This window comes from Trichoderma atroviride, chromosome 6, assembly GCF_020647795.1.
Source record: "Trichoderma atroviride chromosome 6, complete sequence".
Lineage (NCBI taxonomy): Eukaryota > Fungi > Ascomycota > Sordariomycetes > Hypocreales > Hypocreaceae > Trichoderma > Trichoderma atroviride.
Window position 1 is genome coordinate 2477584 of NC_089405.1, and position 18626 is coordinate 2496209.

Sequence of the window (18626 nt, forward strand, 5' to 3'; positions counted from 1 at the left end):
ACTTCTCCAACGAGAAAACAGCCTCGATTCCAAGCGGACTAGAGTCTATACACGAGCTATACTCGGAGTCAGTAGTTGCAAAGATATGGGGAATTGCTCAAAGAGATTTGGACAAGGTACGAACATAACTGTACAAGCACTTCTTGCAAAAATGTCTGAGTGGCAGTTCAGGTATTGATCTAAGTCGGCAGCCTACACCACCAACATTGTACCCGGAATACACAAAGCCGGGTAGCGTTGAATACATCTATCGCGAGCTCGAGTTCTGGACGTCGGGATTCTTCCCGGGCTCTCTCCATGTGCTCCTTGAGAGGCAGAGGAGATTTGGCCATGTTATCGCGCAGCAGGCGCCTGAGAAGTCTAGTATAGCAGCACCACACGTTTTACAGCTTGAGTTTGCGTGCCGGTGGTGGACAGCAAATTTACACAGTAATTCACAACTACAAGGAACACACGATCTTGGCTTTATGATTGCGCCTTGGGCACGGCGCCAGTGGGAGCTTCTTCACGATACCCAGTCGTTTGTGACCATGATCAACGCAGCCAAAACACTGGCTGGGCGCTTCAACTCCACTGTGGGAGCTATAAGATCCTGGGACACTTGTGAGACCAAGGTGTATTCGTTTAAAGATTTGGACACTGATTTTCTGGTCATTATCGTACGTGTGGTGGTGGTCGCCCTTGACTTATACCTTTGTTTTTCCCCGGGTTCCTTCTTAGCTAATCCCTGCAGTAGGACAATATGATGAATCTCGACATCATCTTCTGGGCTGCGGCTCAAACCAACGATAGTTCAATGTATAACATTGCTCTGTCTCACGCGAAGACCAGCCAGCGAGAGCTTGTCCGACCAGATTCAACAACCACTCACTTGGTCAACTTTGACCCCGTAACCGGCACAGTCAAGCAACGGCTGACGAACCAGGGAATGGGTCATGAATCCTGTTGGTCACGAGGTCAAGCCTGGGCGATTGCAGGTTTTGCCCAGACCTACAGCTGGACGGGCGACGTTTCCTTTCTGAAGACATCGAGGGACTGCGCGGATTACTTTCTGGAGCATCTTCCAATGACGCTGATTCCTCCATGGGATTTTGATGCGCCAAAGGACGGCAAGCAGCCCACGGATACGAGCGCTGCAGTCATCGCGGCGTATGGGATGCTGCTGATCCACGAGTCACTGACCGCTCGCGGAGACAGCTCCGAGTATCTTGCCGCGGCGCTCCGGATTCTGAATGCAGTATGCGAACATCTCCTGAATCCGCCTGCGAGGTTTGTGGTACCGCGTCTGGAGGTGGAAACGGTCGAGCACGGCGTGACTCTCGAGCACGGATCTGTGACCGTCGATCTTGGAGATGGCGAGACCATCTTGAACGGGGCTACAATCAACAACTTCGAGTTTGCGCCACGCAGATGGGCAAACCATGGGCTCGTCTATGCGGATTACTTCTTTCTTTTGTGTGGGAACAAGCTTTTAGAGATGGGGGTTGGGCAGCTCATCTTGAGGGCAGAGTAATTTGGTAGATTCACAGGTCAAATTTAGAGCCTCCACTGTGTTCCCTCCCTCCTGTGAATGCACACACACGAGCTTTCATGTACATGCTACGCAGCTTAAAGGCATGAAGATGGTATATATATAGTTTAGCAGTTGTACACACTTCATTAGTCAATTCCTCAACTCTTGCCTAGAGCTACTGCTTATATACATATAATTTCTAGGTTCAGAGCATATACTTCTATAGAAAGCAGAGGTTTAACGTAGTGAGTTAAAAGGAAATAAGTTCCAAGATGGCGTAACTACACAAACTATATCTAGGTTTAGCAAGACTTCAAGCTTCCAACCGGTATAGAAGGGTGCCGAATCCGAGCTGATCGTAACCACCGCTGGTTGTGCCATAATCTCCGCCACCGCCCTCGGCTCCGCCCCCGTTGGACACAACTAGGTCACGATACTGTTTCGACCAGGATGCGTTCAGGCCTTTAAGAGATCCATAATGACCATAGATCAGTTCCCAAATCGGGCGGACATCACCTCGGCTCGCATTGCTGATTGTGGTCTGCGTCACATCGCTGTTGACATAGGTGGTGTACGGAACGTCAAAGCCAAGGTTATACTTGGCTGCGTATTCGGCTCTAAGGAATTGATCTTGGTTAGCTTCACCTCACGCAGAAATTGGGACAATATTTCTCACCCAGCCAAGATTCTGTTGGACAGGTAGCCAAATAAATCGTTTCCCTGGTTATACGCCTGCTGAGCAAGCACTCCCAAAAGCGCAAAGTCTAGCATGGCATGCCCCTGATCCCTCCCGGCCTCTTGGTTCTGTCCCAGAATTTTGCTACTCCCAGACTCGGTGTATGTCACCCAAATTGTCTTGTTGATGGCACCATTGCCCGCACCGCTCTTGAAATAGTTGACAGCTTCGTTTGCCATTGTAGCATTGTCAGACAACACACCAACCGCATACATGGTGCAAAGATTTGCTAGATCCCAGTTGGCCCAATAGTGATCGATCTTGGCACCGTTATGATTGACTATGAAATCATGGTTCATGGGATAGAAGACCTTGTTGAGCATCGTATTCATAGCGGCGAGACCGGTCCAGCTCGAATAGCCGCGCAGGATCTCGGCCGCATTGGCCAATTGGTACCCATAGATGCCACTGGCGAGGAACTTGTCAGAGGAACCGTCGATCAAGGTGAGAGTGCTGCTCCAAGCGTCCAGTGTAGTCGCTGCAGCCGTGGCATACGCCGTGTCGCCTGTAACTTTCCAGTAAATCGCGTTGGCATACGCAGAGGCCGCATCGCGGTACAAGCTGGCATAGTTCTCAGGCGAACCGGTGCCGCGATAGACTGTAGGCTTGGGGCTGGGGACGTAGCCGGAGTTGGCATGAGCCACCAGCTTGTTCCACCCAGTGTACCATGGATTCGTCTTTGCGTTGACCTTGGATTTGATACGGGTGAAGTCTGCTTCAGTATGGAGAAGGCCAGGATGAAGGAACCCAGCGCGGGAATCGAGAGGGTGAGAACCAGTGGTGGACGAAGGTGTTGCTTGAGTCAGAGTTGATAGCACAAGGCTGGAGAGCAGCGTCACAAGAACTGACGGCGCCATATTCACAATTGCGACAGGGAGTAAACTTTTGTTAGAGCGCAATGTTGAACAAGGCGTTTGGAAACCCATTCCATCCAAGGAATTACTGTTTTATTTATACATACTCAACTTGCTCGACAAAGATTCTTCATCGACTGCATGATCTGGCTGCAGCTCGTACTTGGACTGAGCGGGTATCTTCATCGAAAGACTAGGTAGTTTAGAATCACGCATAACTCTGTCATCAGTCGTAGTGAGCGTCAACAACCCCTACACCCTATATCGGAGCGAGTCTCGGTCCGCAGAAGGTTACAAATAAGTGCCCCTGGCTACCCCGCGAAAAGGTCAAAGAACTAAGAGGCGGATCATGGGGTATGCGGCAAGGGTTTTCCGTGGAGATGTGTTGCTATTCGGCACTTACATGTTTTCAACTACCTATATTCCCAGTTACAACGTTCTCAGGATAGGTGTTTACGAGAATTATTTTCCAAATCGATGTAACACACTATTAATGACTACAGAAGGTGATAGAAATCAAGTTTAAAAGAAAAATATTCTGGCTTAACACGCAATGATAAACATGTTCATATCAAAGAGCTGTAAAAATGCAAGCACACAAAAGGCTTCTTTCTAAAATAAAACTGCGAATAGTCATGCCACCTTTCGACAGGTCATGCCAGAATCTATATTTTCCCGTGCCCACCAAGACAAAGATAATTGAGTGCAGAGTCTTCCCATTATAGCAGATTCAGTGGATCTCATATACTTCGCTTATTACTTTTTGGCACGGAAATGTACTCCGAGACTTAGACCGAAGGCCGCCAGTTAGCAAAAGCAAGCTACCCCAGACTTGCCCCCGCTTATCACAAGTTGCTCTGTCGATCGCAAAGCGGGGACAAACATTGATGCAAAATGGGGTATGTCGTATGAGTGGACATGTCAAGCCCACGCCGGTTTTGGCCGCGAATACACCGCCAGGCGGGAGATGACAAGAGCAAATCCTGAGGATGAACATGGCCGAAATAGACGACATAGACGACCAAGCGTCGGTCGCCGATGAAGACTTTGTGTTGAGCAACAATACAAAGAAGCGCAAGGCAATTGCCAAAGATGAAGGGCCAGCGTAAGTGTCAGCCAAACAACGCGTTGGGATAACTTCAGTGTCTGAATCCTGCTCCCAGCTGCCAGTCATGTCGCCGGAAAAAGGCACGATGCAGTCGTCAGCAACCCTGTGATCAGTGCCTCAAATACCGTGGGTTTTTGCCTCATGGATTACGACTCTGTCTGGGGCAAGATAACTAAACTGGTTCGATAGACTTTGAGTGTGTTTACGATGAGAAGAAGTCGAAACCTGGTCTACGAATGGGCGCCATTGAGCATCTCACACAGCGAGTTAGTAAGCTGGCACGCAATGATTTTGGTCAGTGAACAATGAAGGACAGTTAGACTCACATCCGACAGCGACCCTGGAGAATATGTTCCTTGGCCAAGGTGTCTTGTGGCAACAAGTTTGGAAATGCTTAGACTCCCTCGGAGTACAACAGCTGCCGTCTGACTCTGGATGTTCCCCAGACCATGCATTAGACAGAGAAGAAAGCAACCTGAGAGAACACACTCTTCGACTGAGAGATACACTTTCTTCGTTGGCAAACCAGGCCGCGGGCGACCTCTCCGACTGTGATAATCCTTCTCCAAAGCGAAGGCGAACTCAGGAAGAGCGACCAAAAACACAACGCGGCGACTCTGCAGAATTCGGTCACGACGTGGAGCTTCCACCGGACGATCTCATCGATGCTCTAGTTGAGATATATTTCGCCCGGATTCATCCCTGGATCCCGATGTTGCATGTCCGCGAATTCCGCGAAAGAATGGCCACCCCCTCTAAGCGGCAGCGACTGACGACAATATTTCACGCCATAGTCTCACTTTGCGTGCGGTTTTCGCACGATCCGCGACTTGATGAGCCCGAGGCACGATCGAGATATGCAAGGCGGTGTCGCCAGGTTGTGATCATTAGGAGTATGGAGTCCTTTTCGGTTGAGAACCTGCAAGCGCTGATTATCTGCGCCTTTGATGTTGTAAGGTGCATTCTCTTCTTGGCTAAATAGTTTCAACTCTCACACAATGCTAGATCGGAAGTGGGCGCGGCCCCTCGGCTTGGTCCATCGTCGGAAGCATGGCGCGGACGGCTGAGCAGCTTCAACTGAGCATCGAAGATGAAGAAAGCCATTCGCCATCGGGAGCTCTCATCAAGCGGATCGCATTTCTCCCACCCTGCAAGAGCTGGAAAGAGGTCGAGGAGAGACGGCGGATCTTTTGGAATGTCTTTCTCATGGATCGCTTCTGCAGCATCGCAACTGGCTGGAACTGCTCCCTGACAAGTGCAGACGTGAAGCGAAGACTACCATGCGAAGGTGCCTTGTGGGAGGAGGGCGAGCCCCTCAAGACACCAACTCCCTACTTTGGCATCGCGGACCAGTCTGTGAACATGAACGCAGCAGGCGCCCTTCCGACGGCGCGACCAGAGGACGAGGATCCTTCCTCGCTGGGAGGTTTCGCGTACTGCATCGAGGCAACGGAGAGTCTCAGTCTGGTTACGACGTTTTTCCTGCAGCAAGCTGTGGATGTATCCAAGATGCGGGACGTACAGCTCTGGCTCATGAAGTTTAAGCAGCTAGACTTGCGACTAGTGCAGTAAGTTGTCCTCGATGACGCTTGGTATATGACACTACACTGGAGCTGAAATACTGATGATACATGCCTTAGATGGAAGCTCTTTCTCCCGGAGCGATGGCGAGAAGCCTGCGTATTAAATGACGGCATCATGGATCCAAACCTGACGCTCGCCCACATCACCCATAATACCGCTGTCGTTCTCCTACACCAAGGGATTGCATACCCATCCGCAGAATGGCAGGCCACGACTATAAGACTTCCCTCCGCTTCCAGCGCCGAGACCTGCCTCGCTGCAGCGACAGAGGTGGCCATCATTGCCGACAAGTTTCTTCTATGCTCCCCAATTCTCACAAATCCGCAATTCGCCTTTTGTCTGTTCATTTGTGGCCGGATGCTTCTAGCCCACGCCATCCATTATAGCTGCCCGCTGGCCCCAGAATTTGAGTCACTGATAAGTAGCCTGGGGGAGATCTCGACAAGGTGCAATGGACCACATACAACAACCGCTGCTCCCGACAACCTAGCCTCCAAATTTGCCGTTCGTCTTGACCAGGCTCGACAACAGGGGGCCGAGCCACTGGATATCAGGGAGGCAGCATACTCCCAGAGTAGTAGTATGAAAGCAAGTAGCTCTGCTATAAATCAGCAAAGCTCCCCTGATCAAGGTCCCGGAATGCAATCAGCCCATCTTGGCATCCCTGTTGGAACGAAATCCGCAAATATTTCCATCAATCGTGACGAAGAAGGCTCTCCAGACAGTATATCTCTTGCTTTTCCACCTCTTCCATTGGCTTTCCAGCCTCAGCCTGATAGCGCCGCTCAGACGAGAATGCCTTCCCCAATGCCAATAACGAGCACGCTATCCGACCCTTCTTCGGTATTTGCTATGCCGAGCACATCATACGACAATCCAGGACCGCCGCGCATGGATGCTGTGACGGGACCTGGCTTCGAGCAGCTCAATTCCTATCTGGAGTATTCTTTTCTACCAAACCAGAGAATTAGTATGTTCTCTCAGCATGATGTTAAGGACTAAACAATGTCTTAGAAAGCTTTTATACCATGAAAGTGAAATTTGAATGGACTTTGGGTACAAGATGATTGGCGCCTGAAGAACCTTGAAAGGGTTTAAACAGAGAGTGTAGTTAAATCCTACCTTGAATCAAGCTGCAATATGATATAAATCAATGGGAAGGAATACACTCCTATACATACGAAGCTATTCTCTGTTATAACGATAACAGAGGACTCCACGCTAACTTTTGTGCTTAATATTCTCTTGTGGCTGGCATCACCCATTCTACGCTTAGATTCGCATACATGTACATAAGATTCAAAAATTCCTTGATGGCTTCGCCGGACGTTGATCTGAAAGTGAATATTGTTCCCGACGCCTTTCAGGGATATAGGATCAGTGAGGTGTATGTTTTTAGCGCCTGGGAAGTGTTGTTGAAGATACTGGCGGTCAATGCCAGGTATAGGGGATCCCGTGTCAATTAGTGCCTCGGCGCACGCCGTGGCGGTGTAATAATGTCAATATGATGCGCAGTTGTGTGTAAGCCTGCAGCTAGACGTGGACGTCCTCAACCAACAGTTCGATCTTGTTTTGCTCATTACAGGTAGCATAGCGCTGTAAAACCCGAACTCGCCGAACGAAGGCAGCCTTACGAGGAAAGCCAACCCACAAGTCGATTTAATGACTGGAGCTTATGAAGAAGTGCATCAGCACTGTCAACGACTTGCCAGAGTCTGACGACGCTTGGACTTTGGCTGGCCATTCAGACATTCTTGTTCAGGAAATGATAAAGAATATCATCGACGGTCGCAAAGAGCCAACGTCAATACCAGTCACTGAGTCGGTCTTGCGTGGAGGAACATCCCCAAGCGAAACTGCTCGTTCCAAGGCCGCAAAGGTTTCTGCCAAGTCCATGGCCAGATTTTCTTGCGAACTTTTCATTTCAATCGTATATTAGGCAGCACTTTGGTCATCCAACTCTGCGAATCTTCACAAGCCGAGGGATTATAATAACCCATAAAAGAGGCCTGCCTGTATCTACTAGGACCCGCCCCAACATTTCGAGTACGTGATCTCGTCGGGTAGTTGCTTTGTGAAACGTGCACCAAACGGGGCATAGGCGGCCTCCTTGAGATTTGCCAAGTGTGCGGTCAGATCATCAGCGAGGATTAGACCCCTACAACACGCATCTGCCTAAACTCGCTATTATAACATAAATCTTATTAGAGTAATATTTCTCTCTCTCTTTTTTTTACTACTTATATCCCCTCTATTTGATCTACTTGATCTACTGTTATCTGTGCTACAGCTACGGAGGTACTACAGCTTCTACCGTTACTATCGTTATTGCAGCTAAATCGACTTGTAGCTTTCGCACTAGCCCGGCCCGAGCCGTATAGTCCCTTGCGCTATCAACCACCTAAGCTTCCTACTAGAAATATCTTCAGTGAATTCTTCTTCAACCGCAAATTTCTCTTCATCTGTGCACGAAGTGTTGGCTCTATTTTCATTTTTCATTCCCCCCCTGCAAGTGCTAATGCGGGAAGCGTATCACGAATGCGAGTTTCTCTGCGTTGGCCGTAGTTCAAGCAAATTATTGGGTGCATGTAGGTATGACAACCTAGGCAGCTAGTAAATATGATCTACCAACACACCAATAGCTGAGCCCGGATCCTGAGCCTCTCGGCGCGTAAATCTGCCTTACATGCTGGCGCATTCTTCGGCGGCAAAAAGGAAGAATCAGATCTTTATATATACAGGGAAGGGCCGTGCCTTGAGTAATGTTGGCCCTATTTGTACATTAGCCTCTCAATATGTAAAAAATCGAATCTCAGCGTGCATCATCATGAATTTACTACTCATTGCTTGTTTATTTGCCCTTCTTACTCCCGTGCGTGCAGACGGCTGGGACGACTTTTCCAACAACCTTGCCACCGACCTTGCACCCTTCTTGGCCCTCTTCGGCGAGCAGACCACGAAACAATACCTCAGTGAGAGCATAACTGTTCTTGATTATTACATCTTTTCGATCGCTCCGATAGGGATCCTAACAGCCGTTATTTCTGCGATCCGAGTCTGCGGAAGTCCCTCGTTGCGGGCCTTTATCGGAAGGGCTCAAGAGGGCGGTGGGGACGCTGAAGCAGAGCTTTGTTCCTCAACAAGCCGCGATGTGTGTGAGCTCTACAACAACGGCGGAATCGCCCGAGTTTTTGGTCGCCCAAAGATTCTAGAGGTCGTGTATGACCCCTCCAAAAGCACCGAGGAAACAGCAGGAATATACCCATGCCGCGAATTCGTCAAAACACGTCCAGACGAATGGACTAGACACGACGAGTCCGCCTTGGACATGCCTATCGCTGACGAGACTGTCGCCGACATCTTTGCCCCAAATTTATCTTTGAACATCGGGATTAAGCGACAATCGACTGTCGTGTCCTGGGTAGTTGCCGTGTCTGGCACGCTTTTGCAGGTTGGCGTCTTAGCCTTTGCTGTCGTCGTCACATACTGTCTAAAGTGGGAAAAGGACGGACAGCGTCCGGATTCTTATGCTTGTCCAATGGCCATCGTCGGGACTCTCATTGAATGGGCCGGCATGTTCCTTTGCGCGTTTCTAGTAGGGAAAACTAGCCGCAAGCAAGTTTTTCAAAGGAATCGACAAGCGCTCGATAAGCAGTCGACGCTGGATGTCCAACCGACAAATTCATCCATCTTTTGGGTGCAGCCTGGAGGACAAGTCCTTGGAGACCAGGTCTTTGACCCCTTCTGCCATAGCGATCACGACCAGCCTCTACTACAGTATGTCACGTCGTGGAAGCAGTCGTCCAAAGGCTCAGACTCAGAACTTGCCTTGTGGGCTGCTGTCAGCACTACTATCATTGGCTTTGTGTTACAGTTTGTTGGGCTACGGGGCATCCACTCCGCAGTCTCCGTAGCTCAGCTTGGAGCAATGATGTTGATGAGTATGGTCCGGTCCGCGCTCCGAATGCAGCGACTGAAACCGGATGATAATTTCCTTCGTCAGTGCCCTGATGAAGTTGTTGGACACGAGCTTGACTGGCTTGCTATGCGTATTGGTCGGCAAGATGCTCTACCAGGCTCTCCGCGCCGTCTCCTCTGGAGATTCTGCGGTGCTCGTGATAATACATATAAAATCACAAAAGAACGTCCATCTATGGGTGATGATCTGGATATCGCTGGCAAGTTACTAGCTTATCGAACCCGCCTCGCGCAACTTACTCAGTCGAAAACCACTCAAGCTTGGGCTGCAACCCCTTCGCAGCAATTTGACTCGGAAATGGTTCAGGTCCGAGAGATCTCTCAACGCCTTGCTTTAGCCATTGAGTCTACTGTTAACAAAATCTTCTCAAGAAGTTCCAAGTTTCAAGAAGAATGGAGAGATCACACATCCATGTTCTGGAGTTTTGCCTGCGACGTCGTCTCTGCTGCACCAAATGAATCCTGCAAACCCCTTAGCCAGCAAACTTTGTACTTGCAGCTAACGCGCGGAAACTTGGAAAACTCCTGGAAATTCCAGAATAAGTTGGAATTGGAGGGGATTCTGGGATTGTGGGCCTGGTCACTGAAGTCTGACCCTGAGGTCGAGATCTTGCAAGGACCATTTACCGTATCTCGAGCAACTGAGATTCCGACACGGCGTATCGTTTCAACAAAGAAAAACATCAAAGAAACTGGTCTGCAAATATGGCTTGGTAATGAGATGCCTATCAGCTTCGACTTCATGTCTCTTAGCGCTGCCTCTGAACGCTGCGACCCAAGTACAATACGATATCAGGACAAGGAGACACGATTCTTTGGCTGGCATGCAGCGGATCCATCACAACGCCAGGGCTCTTCTCCCTTCGAAGTATGGTCGGCTCCTACAAATAGCTCCCTCCCGTCACTATGCGCTCAAGAGGTGTTTGGGTCATTTATTGTGAGCATTTTTGACACCGTTAATCTTGCCGAAGACGTCGGCATCCAAGAGGATCCATATGTCCGTTTGGAGAGCAGCCTGGTGTCTGAAATCATAACATTGTTCACCGAAGCCCAGCTAGGCTCAAGAGAAGACGCATTATTATGTATCTTGCCTCCGATGACATCTCGATTGAAGATGCCCTCTGCAAAAACTGTTTTGGCTATAGCAAAGAGAAGAGCGAATGAGCATCGAAGGCGTGGCCAGTGGATCAAAGCAGAAGTCATGCTTAAATGGGCGTGGGATATCTGCAATCAGTCTCAGCCTCAGTCTCATGAAGGCAGTGGCTCACAGAATCATGCATCAGCTCTCACAGACAACCTTATGCAAGAAGCAGCCATTGCATTAGGCGAGCTGTACCGGTGGGCAATGACTACCAATGAGATGAGAAAATTCAGCTCCGATGGTATCAAATGGCTTTCAGCTCAGAAATCCAGCCGTGGGCAATCAATATCTACAGCGGTTGGGGAGATTATAGATCGGTATATTGATATTGAACACCGGGTTGACCACCAGGTCGATAACTCTGGTGACGATCTAATCTCAACATTATCCCGTCTCACTGTACCGGCATCTCAAATCTTAATGCTGACAGAAGAAAAGAGCAAGGCTCTTTGCTCGGCGGCGGCGCTCGGTTGGTCAGAAGTGGCTATCACGATGCTTGAACTAGGCGCAAACCCAGACTATAAGGATGACAACAGGAGATTCAGAACAGCAATATCTTTGGCCGCGGAAAGCAATAGTGTCGATGTTGTGGAGGAATTGATACATTGGGGGGCATCCCCAGACCTGGCAGATGATTACGGTCGAACACCGCTATCCCATGCATCCGGTATGGGACATGATATTGTGGTTAAAATGCTGTTGGACGATCCACGCGTCGACCCAAGCACCACAGATAGCTGGGGCGAGACACCATTAACTATGGCGATGTGGGGCAAGCATGAGGGAGTCTTTCAGTTACTCCTTGATTCCAACAGGATTGACATAAATGCTAAGAATAGGTTTTTGAAGACTCCGCTGTCATTGGCGGCACGAGATGGGCAGACAACATTTGTTCAAATGCTGCTTAATACTGGCAGAGCCGACTTAGATGCCGAAGATGAAACAGGGAAAACGCCGCTATTGTATGCGGAGGAGAATGGACATCAAGAAATTGTCGAGCTTCTGCGAAAGCATCTTCCACCAAGAACGTGAAGGAGGAAACGATGGGGAATGAAACAATCATTTGAGGTAACAAATATGTGTTTACTACCTCTGCTGCCTCTACCGCCTTACTGTAAATTATTTTCCCTTCGAATTGAGATTGATATAGATTAATGCGCAGCTTGTTTTTGATCAGAGTCTTGTAGTTTCCACTTCTCAATTAGAAATTTTTATTACCATGAATTTTTACGACTATAGAAATAAGCACAGCAAGCTTTAAGAAAATTCTCATTTTTTTCAATGTCTTTACAATAAATTAGTTCAAAGATCTTACAATCGATGATTATTAGACTCAGCTAACATATGCCCCACAACAAATCAGATATGATGTCTACACATCAGCATCCACCTCTTCTGTGTTCGCAGCCATCTGATTTTCAACACATTGACCATTCACCTGATACAAATGCTTCTCCGTCCATTTTTGCCTTTCTACTGCAGGATGTCCATCGAACTCGCTGACTTCACAGCATCACTCGCTCTCAGCAAAGAAATATTTATATAACTTGGAAGACTTGATATCTTATTTTTATTCAATCTTTATCAGGCCATCTCTATTTATGCCTAATGTGCATGTACATATATACGTATATGCATGCATGCATGCATACCTGGTACATTATATCGTTGGCTCCTATATGTAGAGTGTCTAATAGCAATCAAGGCTAGGCCTATATTCAGAATGTATACATCATCTAGTAAAATATTTGAGATTCATACAATACTGCGAAAATGAACGCGCAGATATATAAATATATAAAACACATGTAGATGCCGACATTATGTCAACTACAGTCCTCAAAGCCGCAATAAGCCAACTTCACCAAGGCTGAGGGGCGTTCACTGATAGCGGGGTCCTGCGCCCCACCAAAGCTCATACCTCCAGTTGACCTCACACAAGTTGACTTTCAGCCTATCTTCACTTTTCCAACATCATATTTTCATCCTCCATCTATACTCGATTCTTGTTCCAGCTCTCATAGCCAGCCTTGAACATTGCATTCCACATGCCGCCAATTCAACCAACCTCCAATCCACTCCCCAGGATCATAACTTACTATCAAACCCACCATGATTCCGCCAGCAGACCAATATCCGTCCTACCACTTCTCACTCAGCCGGGAATCTCATTAACTCACGTCATCTTGGCCGCCATTCACCTCAACGAAGACCCCAACCACATCACGCTCAACGACCATCCTCCTCATCATCCTCGCTTCGAGACGCTATGGGCCGAACTCCGTATTCTCCAGGCCTCTGGGGTTAAAGTCTTGGGCATGCTTGGCGGAGCGGCCAAAGGATCATACAGGCGATTAGATGGCTCCAGCGAGCAATTTGAACAATACTACGTTCCATTGCGCGACATAATCCGTGCACGAGGCCTCGATGGCCTTGACCTGGACGTTGAGGAAGACATGTCATTGGGTGGCATCATCAATCTTATTGACCGACTAAGAAGCGATTTTGGCAAAGGCTTTATTATCACTTTGGCGCCCGTTGCTGCTGCCCTCCTTGATCATAGGAGTAATCTCAGCGGTTTCGACTATGAAGCCCTAGAAGTTATGCGCGGCCATGAAATTGCGTGGTACAATACTCAATTCTACTCTGGCTGGGGCGATATGAGCAACCCCATCATGTACGAAATGATTCTTCGTAAAGGCTGGCCAGCCGAAAAGGTTATCGTTGGCCTTATTACAAACCCAGAAAACGGCAATGGATTTGTTATGTGGGAATTTCTCTCAAATGTCTTGGCTCTGCTTCGAGGACGTCATGAGCGCTTCGGCGGAGTCATGGGATGGGAGTACTTCAATAGTCTTCCCGGTGGAAGAGAGAGGCCCTGGGAATGGGCAAGGCAGATGACATCTATCTTGAGAAACAACGTTCCTTTACCGAGCATCAATCCTCCACCGATCAATGAGGCGACGAAGCCGATACTGGAGGCTGATCCCGATGCTCCCAACGATAAGCCGATCCAAGTTCCAGGAAAGTTCGATTACTACTCAGATGGACCAGATGAATAAAGAAGGGATCGAGCTTACATACTATTGTCGCACCATATTTGATAATAAAGCAAAAGGCAGAACTCACAAAGCCGAGTGTGCGAGATTGAGAATAAACATCCGTTATATGCTGTAGTCCCTAGAGGCAGTAGAGAAGAAATGGACAAAATGGTTTTTTTTTTTAGAGCAACATACATACATCTATAGCCTTGAGCAACTAGTGTAAAGATATGACACTTCATCCTCCTCAGTCATCTGGATAGGTGATTGTAGCATTCTAAGTGATAGTAACATGCTAACGCGTATAGATGCCGACAGTTACAAAAAGAAAAGGCAAAGAAGCGACCGGTATTCCTTAGACGCAAGCCATCCAGGGACTGCACTGGGCCTCAATGGTGAAGTTGTTGTAGACGGGATAGCTGCCCTGTACTGCAGAAATGATGGGATCGAAAAAGTCTGAGTTGAAGCGAGCCGTCTCGCATGCCGAGCATGGGCCGCTGAGGAAGCCATCATACTTGGTACCGTATGAGAGATAGCCGACAACATTCCGATTTGATAGGTCGGTGGCTCTAATGGTAAAAGCCTCGGGCATGACGACCCAGCTGGGCGCCGTAATGTTGGTTCCGTTGATGCCAGGGATGGCGGGGTTCTGGTTGAACCACAAACTCTTGAGGCCAACATCGCGAAGGGCTTTGATGAGGAGGAGTGTCATGTGGGTATCATCATCAATCTTGACGCCCGCACATTCGACGTTGATGGTGTAGCCTTGCCCCTTGATGGGACCACCAACACAGTTACCGGTGGTCTGATCCCAAACAAAGCTATTGATGAAAGCTCCCCAAGAACTTTGCCAGTTGATGAAACGAGGACTGACAGTAGAATAAACGGCGAGCTGTCCCGTGTGAGGAGTAGAAGTTGGTACGGGCACGGGCTGACCACCACTGCCCGAGGTTGGGGTTGGGACTGCGGTGTGTGGTGGCTCAGAGAAGAAAGTAGTGGAAGGAGCCGCTGAAGACGTGGTCAAAGTAGAAGTCTGAGAGCCCATGTCGGCTGGGCGAGGAGGAGGATGATTATCCCGGTTGCAAACAAAGGCGCTCCAGCAGATGGCGTCATGATTGATGGTCTTGTTGATGGCAGCGCTGACAGGACGACCGCGGTAAGCCCAGCAGTTGAGCATTTGGCCACCCTCTTTGGTCGTGACTGCACTTCCAGCTTTGAAGCCATCAGGGGTGCCGTCTTCAATGTAAGCGGTCCAGACGTCGCCGTTGGGCATGGTGGCGGTTGCACCGGTTGGAACCCAGGGATACCAGCCTTCTTTGAAAGGGACTTCAACGGCCATGTCGGGAGCTTCAGGGTACTTGTAGGCAGAGCTGGGCCAGTTGATGTCCTGGTACCAGTTTATCTGGCGAGAAGTGGACCATTCTGAGTGATCAGGATTGTCTCCAATGCCACAGTCACAGAGGATGAGATCTTCATCGCGAAACTGTTGAGCGCTGACAGTCGTGAAAAGACCAATAGCGCCGACAAGGCCGGTAGCGAGCTTTGAGATGACCATTGTCGATGAGATTCCCGAGGCAGACAGAGAAAGATTCTGCGAAGAAAGGTTGGTGAACGATAGCTTGGCTGGCTGGACTAGGCGTACGGTTGCTGGTTGTGAAGCTTGAGCGAGTGGCCGTAGATTGTGAAAAGGAAGCAGAAGAGACGAAGGAAAATATATAGAGGCAGAGGACTCCCAAGCGTTTTCCTCCTCCCAAAAGTACAAAAAACTCTGTCTCACCGCCAGGAGTCGTCATTACGGTGGTTTGAGGAAGCATCTCCGGCTGTGAAGGCAAGAGGTGTATAGTGGTAAATCCCGACTCAGAGAGAAAGAGTGTCCCGAGGCGGCAAAGTTGAGCCGATGACGCAGATTTTCATCTTAAATGAGATCATAGTAGCAGGTCAAGGCATCTTGGTACTTTCCAAAGCCAGACTTTTGTGTAGTAGAGGCGGTCAAAAATGCCACCACAGAAGGAAAGAGGCAGCCCAGCTTGAGGTGACTTCACCGCTCCTACTACTAGTAGTTACCTCAAGTACTTTGTACTGCCTGTAAGGTGAAGATGGCATTGAAGGCTTTGTATCCAGTAGTTAGATTAGGTCATAGGTCTGAAAGCGATGAAATAACTGCTACGAACATGTAGTGCACTCAGATCTGTAGGGTAGATATTAGCCAAGAAGGGCTTCCGGGGTCAAGAAAGAGTAACTCTGGAATGACTGGAGACTGGGAGATTGGAAACCATCGTGCATGTGGCCATTATCACTGAGAAAATCAGACTTGGTACCTGGGATATGACACCAGCGATTATTATTTTTTCTAAGTACCCTGGCGACTTTGCTGCAAAGGTCGGAATAAAAGATGAGCTGAGGCAGAGATGCTGCTGGGTAGTGTACCTAATGGAATGCGCAAGTAGAAGATGTCAGGTGAGGATGGAGAGAGGATAAAAGCGGCCTCCTGCAAGCATCGGAATTTGAGGCTTAGCTAAACGTCGTCTCAGATGCGAGCAGTGCGATATCCATCAAATCATCTCCAGTGTGCAAATGCTGCACAGAGTCTATTTTTGTCGCAGAATGATCATAAACACAAAATCAAGATGTCTGTCTCGATGCCGCGCGCCTAAGATAGCGACCACGTGTGTCTCGCGGCACGCCGTGTAGCACACGCCATGGTGAATCCTCGCGTCTTCACCGTCATATCGATGAACGATATGTATGCATTTGAGGCTGCGCATTTACGTCTTAAATTCTCCTCTCGTGGCGCAACTTCATGATTCATCAGATGCCTTCTTTGCCACGACTGGCACCGTCAGCAGCATTGATTGGCCAGCAACCTCCGCCACTGGGACCCCGGACAGGTTTTTGGCGAATCAGTTTCGAAGCGCCAGGAGTCCCTGCATGTTTCTTGTTTCAGGTTTGGATGGCCTACCAAAGTGAAGCTCTCCTTGTATGATGGCCTAGACAAACATTGGGGCAAGCAGCAGAACCCAACCAAAGTCGTTCAGGGGCTATGCAAAAATAGAAAGGTCCGGGGGCGAGGGGGCAACTTTTTATGCGTCGATATCGTCCTTACGTCGTGCCATCCCGAGTAATTATATATACCGTCACATCTGGAGAAAGAGTTCACTTTTGATCACAGCAACCAACAGCCCAGGCGGCCCAAAGTGAATATTAAACAAGCTACTTGTACAGCTTTTCTTTCATTACCATTCAAACTTTTCGATTTGTTTGTTTTTATCACACCACTATCACACACCAACAGTATGGCGCAAAGAATCGTTGCTTGCTACCGATGGATCAAGGCCGCTAGCGGAGGAAGTCACCTATATGCCAAAATCAGCAATAGAGGCACGCCATACAAGAAGCTATCGAAGGAACCAACTTTGATCAAAGGCCAGGATGTTTTTGGCGATAACACTCCGCTGCTTGAGTAATGGCTCTGAAGCGGATCTCTAACCGTATGGCCTACTTGTTACCACAGATCTGACTGCAACTGACCGAAAAAAAAATCAGATTGATGGAAGAAGAAAAAAATTCAATACACCAGTACGACATGATGAGAACTACGATTTATATACAGGATATTGCGGAAGCGTTGGCTTGGGCGTCCTTTGCTATACAGGGATAGGGGCATTACAGATGGGCTAAGAATAAAGGTGACGCTGCTGGACACTTCGACCTAGGGGCTTCAAACGGCGTTATTTTGGGTTACAGGGGAATTATAGCAGTCAAAAACATCATAGCATGGCCTATTCAAGCCGTTTTTACATTATAAATTGTTGAAAATCAAGATACTACAGCCATTACTTTCTGAGAAGAGAGCTGAATGCCATCCCACTATGTACTAGTAGTAAACGACAGCTCATGGATTAGAGCAGACAAGCCCCACCACAAAATGCTTGTCTCCGAGTTGGAGCTGCGAAACCACCGCCCAAAAACTCTCCTCCAGCAAACTCGCGTTTGTCGCAGAATCGCCTGACATGTCTCGCGCCCGCATTGTCTTTACCTGGCGCCCGACAATACGAATACGCCCTTCTACACTCCACCTACACTCTTCAATCCGGGCCCAGTCCACCGAAGCGAGCCGCATATCACGCCTCGACCGCCTGACGTCCAAGCTCCCCAAACGCCTGCAAAAATACACAAATGGCCTTCGCAACGCCCCTGTTTCGCATGTCGTTTCGTTTATGATTCTACACGAAATTACAGCAATTGTACCTTTGTTTGGGCTCTTTTCCCTGTTTCATTATACCAACTACATACCTATATCTTATGTGACCGATCATTTTGGAGAGTCCCTGCAAGGAGGAATCGAGAGGTACGAGAGGTATTTCAAGCGCAAAGGCTTGTTTGGCTTTGGGCAGGAAGATAATAATAGCACGCCTGCATCCGAAACCACGGACCAGAACGCACATGTGGAAGATGCAGTGCAGCGCTGGCATAATGGAGAGCAAAAGTATAAAATCCTTGTCGAGGTTGCCTTGGCATATGCGATAACAAAAGCCCTTCTCCCCATCCGAATCATAGGCAGTGTCTGGGCCACGCCGTGGTTTGCAAACCTACTCGTTAGAGCTAAATCTAAATTGATGCGAAAGCCATAGAAAGGGAGGCGGAACAAAACAAATCTCAGCATTTTTTTTT

The 18626-nt window shown here is 48.6% G+C and overlaps 7 protein-coding genes across 7 annotated transcripts; 5 read left to right on the forward strand and 2 right to left on the reverse strand.

Annotated features, from left to right (window-relative positions):
- Nucleotides 1–467: 467 nt before the first annotated feature.
- Nucleotides 468–1513, forward strand: TrAtP1_011413 (uncharacterized protein; the record flags this gene model as incomplete). Its single annotated transcript, XM_066115102.1, has 2 exons — nucleotides 468–659; nucleotides 737–1513. The coding sequence occupies 2 exons, from the start codon at nucleotides 468–470 to the stop codon at nucleotides 1511–1513; spliced, it is 969 nt and encodes a 322-aa protein (XP_065971200.1).
- Nucleotides 1514–1826: 313 nt separating this feature from the next.
- TrAtP1_011414 (uncharacterized protein) lies at nucleotides 1827–3106 on the reverse strand (the record flags this gene model as incomplete). The annotated part of the gene is made up of 2 exons (XM_014083331.2): nucleotides 1827–2130; nucleotides 2190–3106. The coding sequence occupies 2 exons, from the start codon at nucleotides 3104–3106 to the stop codon at nucleotides 1827–1829; spliced, it is 1221 nt and encodes a 406-aa protein (XP_013938806.2).
- Nucleotides 3107–4012: 906 nt separating this feature from the next.
- TrAtP1_011415 (uncharacterized protein) lies at nucleotides 4013–7704 on the forward strand. The gene is made up of 5 exons (XM_066115103.1): nucleotides 4013–4208; nucleotides 4267–4481; nucleotides 4547–5163; nucleotides 5217–5779; nucleotides 5852–7704. The coding sequence occupies exons 2-5, from the start codon at nucleotides 4448–4450 to the stop codon at nucleotides 6795–6797; spliced, it is 2160 nt and encodes a 719-aa protein (XP_065971201.1). The 5' UTR covers nucleotides 4013–4208; nucleotides 4267–4447; the 3' UTR covers nucleotides 6798–7704.
- Nucleotides 7705–8579: 875 nt separating this feature from the next.
- TrAtP1_011416 (uncharacterized protein) lies at nucleotides 8580–12163 on the forward strand. Its single transcript, XM_066115104.1, has one exon. The coding sequence runs from the start codon at nucleotides 8623–8625 to the stop codon at nucleotides 11944–11946; it is 3324 nt and encodes a 1107-aa protein (XP_065971202.1). The 5' UTR covers nucleotides 8580–8622; the 3' UTR covers nucleotides 11947–12163.
- Nucleotides 12164–12962: 799 nt separating this feature from the next.
- On the forward strand, nucleotides 12963–13976 carry TrAtP1_011417 (uncharacterized protein; the record flags this gene model as incomplete). The annotated part of the gene is made up of 1 exon (XM_014084569.2): nucleotides 12963–13976. The coding sequence occupies one exon, from the start codon at nucleotides 12963–12965 to the stop codon at nucleotides 13974–13976; it is 1014 nt and encodes a 337-aa protein (XP_013940044.2).
- A 334-nt stretch (nucleotides 13977–14310) lies between these two features.
- Nucleotides 14311–15510, reverse strand: TrAtP1_011418 (uncharacterized protein; the record flags this gene model as incomplete). The annotated part of the gene is made up of 1 exon (XM_014083385.2): nucleotides 14311–15510. One exon carries the CDS (start codon nucleotides 15508–15510, stop codon nucleotides 14311–14313), a length of 1200 nt encoding a protein of 399 aa, XP_013938860.2.
- A 2409-nt stretch (nucleotides 15511–17919) lies between these two features.
- Nucleotides 17920–18616, forward strand: TrAtP1_011419 (uncharacterized protein). Its single transcript, XM_014083503.2, has one exon. It carries the CDS (start codon nucleotides 17966–17968, stop codon nucleotides 18584–18586), a length of 621 nt encoding a protein of 206 aa, XP_013938978.2. The 5' UTR covers nucleotides 17920–17965; the 3' UTR covers nucleotides 18587–18616.
- The last annotated feature ends 10 nt before the right edge of the window (nucleotides 18617–18626 follow it).